Source organism: Dipteris shenzhenensis, chromosome 3, assembly GCF_047967505.1.
Source record: "Dipteris shenzhenensis isolate YYH24624 ecotype China chromosome 3, Dip_SZ_1.0, whole genome shotgun sequence".
Taxonomy (NCBI): domain Eukaryota; kingdom Viridiplantae; phylum Streptophyta; class Polypodiopsida; order Gleicheniales; family Dipteridaceae; genus Dipteris; species Dipteris shenzhenensis.
This window is the reverse complement of record NC_141598.1, coordinates 62,147,464-62,154,039: the sequence shown is the minus strand read 5'-3', so window position 1 is coordinate 62,154,039 and position 6,576 is coordinate 62,147,464. Positions and strand designations below refer to the sequence as shown.

At 43.9% G+C, this 6,576-nt stretch overlaps 1 protein-coding gene across 1 annotated transcript; it reads left to right on the top strand.

Moving 5' to 3' along the window:
* Positions 1-526: 526 nt before the first annotated feature.
* Positions 527-4,865, top strand: LOC147904133 (uncharacterized). The gene is made up of 3 exons (XM_087372392.1): positions 527-2,417; positions 2,506-3,657; positions 4,353-4,865. The coding sequence occupies exons 1-3, from the start codon at positions 527-529 to the stop codon at positions 4,730-4,732; spliced, it is 3,423 nt and encodes a 1,140-aa protein (XP_087228518.1). The 3' UTR covers positions 4,733-4,865.
* Positions 4,866-6,576: the final 1,711 nt, after the last annotated feature.

Genomic DNA, 6,576 nt, shown 5'->3' with positions numbered 1-6,576 from the left:
CGAGGGTTCACCTCATAGAATGTTAGTATACCACGTGCACTCAAAAGGAGGGGTTTTTAAATTCCACTTAAAATTTTCACAGGATTACAAATAACAAAAGGGGTTTTTTCATTCCACTTTAGAAAAAAGGTCTTTTAGTTCATAAGTAAAGAGGGGTGGTTTTATTGTTGAGAGGAAAAAACTTAGTTGAATGCATGTGATACATAGGGTTTAATAGTAGTGCACCCGAGAGACTGAATGGAATCTTCCTTCCTCCTTTTGGTGAACCTAGGCACAAGGCTTACTAGCATGGGACCCATGAGAGGAATGGAGTCTTCCTTCCTCCTTCTGGTGAACCTACGCACACGGCATGCTAGCATTTACCCATTCATACTAGTGTGCACCATCGGAATCCTCCCACCTTTTGGTGAACCTACTCACACTACTTGTTGGCATTGGGCTCATTCAGGCATGAGAGGGCAAGCATGTGTGGTGCAAGGCTTTAAATAAGAGGAGGGAGGAGGCACACGATGTACGAGGAAGAAGGATGGATTGTTGGGGTGGTGTAGGCTTGTTGTGGGTGGCTATAGTATTGTTGTTAGGGGTGAGATCACAAGGGGGGGAAAGATGTGTGCCAAGGGGAGAGGATGCCAATGTGCTCTTGCAATTCAAGCAAGGATTAGAGGATCCACTTCACAAACTGTGGACGTGGGAAGAAGGCTGTGCAAATCACACTTCGTCGTCTTCTCCATGCAACCAATCTTCTAATTGGGTTGGCGTGCTCTGCAGTGAACATCACAGCCACCATCGCCATGTCTCCTCCCTTGCCTTGCCTGGCTTCCTCCTCCATGGTTCCATCTCCCCCTCCCTCGCTCTCCTTCCCTTCCTTCGCTTCCTCGACCTCTCTTCCAATTTTCTCTCCGGTTCCCTCCCCCCCCAGCTTTTCGCCAACTCCACCTCCCTCTCGTGGCTCAACCTCTCGCAAAATTCTCTCACCGGTCGCCTCCCTCCTCAGCTCGGCCTCCTCAAACGGTCCCAGGTGATCGATCTCTCCCAAAACCTCCTCACCGGTGACGTACCCAACTTGGCAAACTGTACGGACCTGCAAACGCTGGAGCTTCACGAGAATCAGCTTACTGGAAGCGTTCCGATCGAGTTCTCGGCTCTCAAGAAGTTGCGAGTGCTTATACTTTGGGGAAACCGATTCAGCGGTGGCGTACCCAGCACCTTGGCGAATGCCTCGCTTCTACAATTCCTTGACATCTCGCAGAACCAACTGGTTGGAAGTGTCCCGGCGGAGCTTGGCACGCTGAAGAGCCTGCAACGGCTTTTCTTGCTGGGAAACACGTTGACGGGTGATATCCCCAGCGCGTTGGCCAATTGCACAACTTTAGAGCAACTGGCGCTGAATCAGAATCAACTTAGCGGAAGAATCCCTTCCCAGCTTGGGATGCTGAACGGATTGCAGCTACTCTACCTCTGGGAAAATCAATTGACAGGCGGTTTCCCGACTGCCGTGGCCAATTGCACCGCCATGGCCGATCTTGACCTCTCTGAGAACCAGCTAACAGGAAGCCTTCCTGGGATAATCGGCACAATGAAAGGACTGCTGTTATTTAGTGTCTTGGACAACCTACTGGTCGGAGGGATCCCGAAGGCCTTGGCAAACTGCACGTCGCTGCAATTCCTTAGTCTTTCTCAAAACCAGCTTGCAGGAATGATTCCTGAGGAGCTGGGTTCTTTGCGAGGCTTGCAATATCTTCAGCTGTGGGAAGCAAACTTGACCGGTGGTATCCCCAGGAACTTGGCAAACTGTACAACTATGCAAGACCTTGAGCTCTCAGATAACTTGCTCGTGGGGAGAATTCCCCCGGAACTTGGCGCGCTCAACATGTTAATAAATCTATCCCTCACGGAGAACAACTTATCAGGACCTGTACCAAAGGCCTTGGGAAACTGCACGGCTCTATACATTCTTGATCTCTCTCAGAATCAGCTCAGGGAAAGCATTCCGCAGGAGCTCGGTATGCTGACGAGCTTGGTATTCCTCGGGCTTCATATTAACAGGTTGACAGGAGGTGTTCCAGCCACCTTCAGAAATTGCACCGCCTTACAACGACTTGGTCTGAACGACAACCAACTCACGGGAAAAGTTTTCCTTGCAAATTTGTTGAGTCTCTCTCGCTTACAAATATTATCAATCGGATACAACAAGTTCACAGGCAATATCCCAGATAATTTCAACCGCTGTCACAATCTCCAGTATATCGACCTCTCCCACAACACTTTTACTGGCACCCTTCCTAGTTCAATTGCAAGATTGACTCAAATCATCAGCTTGAACTTGCAAGGAAATGCATTCAATGGAAGCATTCCCACCATTCTTTCAAGTTCTCTTCACTTGCAGACTATCGACCTCTCCTTCAACAATCTCTCAGGTGACTCCCTTTCACTTTTAGCCTAAGATTCAGTTGACTTTGATGCCATAAATTTGCGTGAGTTACAGTTGTTCTTTATTTTGCTCAGGTACAATTCCAGACAGTTTGGGAGATCTATCGGCTCTTCTGACCCTCGATCTCTCCCACAATACCTTAAATGGTCCTATTCCGGCACGCCTTGGCTCACTCAAGCAACTCAGCTCATTGAATCTGGCGAGTAACTCCATGTCGAGTAATATCCCCATTGGTCTCGGAGAGTGTGTGAACCTAGAACGCTTAAATCTGTCACACAACAGTCTCACTGGCGGTATCCCAGACACCCTCGGAAACCTGAGGAACCTGGAGCTGCTGGACCTTTCATACAACCAGCTGGACGGTTCCGTTCCAGAATTGCCACTTTTCAAGAATGCTTCCGCCACGTATTTGGCTGGGAATCCAAGGCTGTGTGGTCCTATCATGCACCGACTATGCCATCTCAGTACTTCACCTCGAAATGTGGCACAAAATGTTTCACGTCTAGCAAAGCTGGTTATTGCTGCTGTTGTTGCAGTGCCGACCACGGCAGCAGGACTCTTGCTTGGCATATGGCTGTATTGGATGAAGAGGCGCAAGAAACACGCAGCTACACAACTTCCGGTCATTGCGGAGCCACTACTTTCGAAACTCAAGGCTGATGAAATCAGAGAAGCAACAAACTCTTTCAGTGAAGCGAGTATTATAGGGGCTGGGAGCGTTGGGGTTGTTTACAAGGGTATTCTAGCGGGAGGAAAGGAAGTGGCCATCAAAGTGCTGAAGCATGAGACTACATTGAGCGATGAAGCTCGGTTTCGCAGAGAGGTGGAGCTGTTAGCCAGGATCCGACATCGCAATTTGGTGAAGATCCTCGGATACTGCTTTGACGCAAGAGCTGATGTAAGGGCAGTGGTCCTAGAGCTAATGCCCAATGGTGATTTGGATGAGTATCTCCATGGAATTTCACGATCGTCTCAACCAGATCGACATGATCTGGGAGGGAAGCTGAAGTTGCTTCGAGGGGTGGCAGAGGCACTCGACTACTTGCACCATCGCCACCCTGAAGGAAGCATTGTGCATTGCGACATAAAACCTGCAAACATCCTCCTGGATGCAGATCTGGTACCCCATCTCTCTGATTTTGGGATTGCCAAGCTTCTCAATGGCAGCAGTCACGAGGAGTCCGCATCCATTCTCTTGCGAGGCTCACTCGGTTACATCCCCCCAGGTACTTCTTAAACCTTCCGTCTCAAGTGATGGCTGATTTGGCCTTTCATGTTTCGTCACACCGAAAGAAATGGAGAATCAATTAACCTTGGGTAAAAATTAAAATTGCAAAATTGATTCCTTTTTTTAAGGAATAGTGCATGCTTAACTCAACGGAAGACAGCATTAATCAAGGAAGGGTTGGAGAGGGGATGGAGTGAAGACATCAATGAGGCAAAGGGCATGAAGCCTCGACTCCCTCCCCCTCTTCCCCGTCAAGGTGACTAGTCGACTCATATTAGATCTTAGACATTCGATCATGAACATATAAAACTCGATCTGGCCAAGCTGGATTCCCACCTGTGCCACGTGGACCTTGTACCGCCTCTGACGGTCGGGAAGAAGCCACGTGTCAACCTTTCTCATTGAAATCTAGCTAGATTTTGACTCTCGGCCCATCACCGAAGTCGTGTCGATTCCTCCCCAACCATTCCTTTACTTAGCGGCTAGACCCCAAAAAGTCTAAATCACCTTAGGCACCGCATGCAATATAAGGTTTCACTCATCGAGCACTCATCCCTCTCCCTAAAAAAGATACTTGCTTGTACGTTAAAGAAACCAAATAAAGAGGGGACCAAAAAGGAGATAAGTGTGTTCCATTAAACAAGTAATTATAGGTAATGGATCCATTTCCTAATCAAAGTATATATTTTGCAGAGTACGGACACAATAGCAAAGTGAGTACCAAGGGAGATGTTTATAGCTTCGGAATTGTGATGATGGAGGTTTTAACAAGCAGAAGACCAACTTCCGACAAACTATCAGTTGAAGGTCACACTCTCGTGTCATGGGTAAAGTCATCTTATCCAGACAAGCTATCAAGTATATTTGATCCTCCAATAATGAACAAAGAATTGGCTTCTACTTTAGCTAGAGTGGCGATTTCATGCACACATGATTTTCCCTCTAGCCGTCCCACAATGGTTGATATTTTAAAACTCTTCATGGACCTTGATAGAAAAGAAAATCATGAATATCCTACAATACGGAATCTATGTGAGCCTTCTACTCATATGGCTTCTACCGATTCTGATTGACTACATTATTGGCAAAGACATCGGGTTATTGCATGTTGTCACTCTGAAATTCATACCCCTTCCATTGTGCCTAGAATTTTTGTATGGCTTAATTTTATGTGCTTCCAAGTATTACTTATATTTGTCAAGTATTTGTCACTTCTCAAATGGCAATGTATATCACTTTTTGGCCGGTAGTGCAATGTCAATCCATGTTTTCATTGTTGATCTCTTTGTCAAAATGGGGGCATAACTCAAAATTTATGCATATGTAATGTACATTGTACATGTAGGAATATTTTGGGGCTGAAGTATATGTATCTATATGAATGATTGGTTGGCAATGCAATATCGCACCATGTCTTTAGTCTTTGTTCTCTTTTTTAAAAGGGAGGGGAAGAGGGGAAATCCGTGAAATATACTTCAAAAAAGTTAGAATATCCTTAATCTAACTACAAAAATGTGATGTATAATATTGTATATGTAGGACTTTGGGGCAATTCGAAGAATATGTAAATGTGGATATGTTATACTTTTAGGAGGTGAAATGGATGCATACATTAAAATCAAGAAGGATGAGTCATGAGAAGTGGGATTACTCCCTTATTTAGTTGTTTCAAAACCTCAAGTCTTTATACAATGTCAAAGAAAAGCATGTTGCGCAACTCTTGATCAATGGAAAAGCCAAACTTTAATCCTTTGATTTCAAAATATTGTTGAATATATTTGTAGATAAATTTGTATTTTTCTTATTAAGGCTATAGAGTTCTAGTTAGATTTAACAATATATACCATTTTGTTATAAATCGATTATGATACTTTGAAGTTTTTATTGTTTCACATTGGGGTCATGCTTACATGACATGCTTTTTGTACTCTTTAGGATATGGAGAATAACACATGTAAAGCACATAAATCCCATTAGAAACCTAATTCTTTTAAAATTGTAACATAAACTTTACCATGATTGTGTTGCAACTTGCATGCAGTGATAGTGTAGCTTACCAATTATTCTTATCAACCAGAATGTAGTTACACAATCAATGAGACACATCTTTCTCAAAATTAATATAACCCTTCAACCCCCTTTCATTTCAAAACTCCCTGCTCTCCACACATAAGTCTTTCTTAGTTGCTCTCTCCATCATTGCCACCCCTCACAAACTTTCCTTCTCAGCTTTTATGTCCAATCAATACAACTTTCATTTCAAAACCCCTTTTCATTATGAAGCTACCTTTCTTAGCTACTCTTTCCATCATTTTTGCCCATCATAGAAGTCTTTCTTAGTTGCCTCTCTTAGAAAGCCGCTTGTCACATAAATCTTCCACATTTGCCATGCAAAGGTATCCAAAAACGAGAAATGCCTTTATCTTCAAGATTTCTAGCCTAGATTTTAGGATAGCTTTTGTAAGATTGCAGTTGATTACAATTCTATGAATGAATTATACACAGACTATGCATGGATGGATTCGATCCTTGAAGTCTTCAAGTTGGTTCCAAAGACTTGTTTGAAGAGCGTTGGTAGCATATATGCAACTATCCAAGACCACTGCCTTACAAGAAGTTCAAAAGAGGCAACCGATGGCATGAGAGATACGTACCATGGCAAGGCAAGGATAGTAGGGTTCTAGATCTGTTCTCAGAACAAAATCATAGATAAGTGATTTCTTGTTTCAAAAGCGGTGATTCTTGTAAAATTACTGGTATCTTTTTGATTGGGTGCTTTGCCTAGTCCAAAAATGAGTAGAATATTCATTGAACTACCATTCCCATTTTCTTTGGTGAATTGCAATGCTTGGACTTTTGGTAGTTGCATTGCTAGGGTAGAAGGAGAAGCCATTTTTAGTGGTTGAAAACTATGATT

Coding starts and splice junctions, on each gene's coding strand:
- LOC147904133 (XM_087372392.1), top strand. CDS start 527: ATGGATTGTTGGGGTGGTGTAGGCTTGTTGTGGGTGGCTATAGTATTG. Junction 2,418..2,505: donor CTCCTTCAACAATCTCTCAG/GTGACTCCCTTT, acceptor TATTTTGCTCAG/GTACAATTCCAGACAGTTTG. Junction 3,658..4,352: donor ACTCGGTTACATCCCCCCAG/GTACTTCTTAAA, acceptor TATATTTTGCAG/AGTACGGACACAATAGCAAA.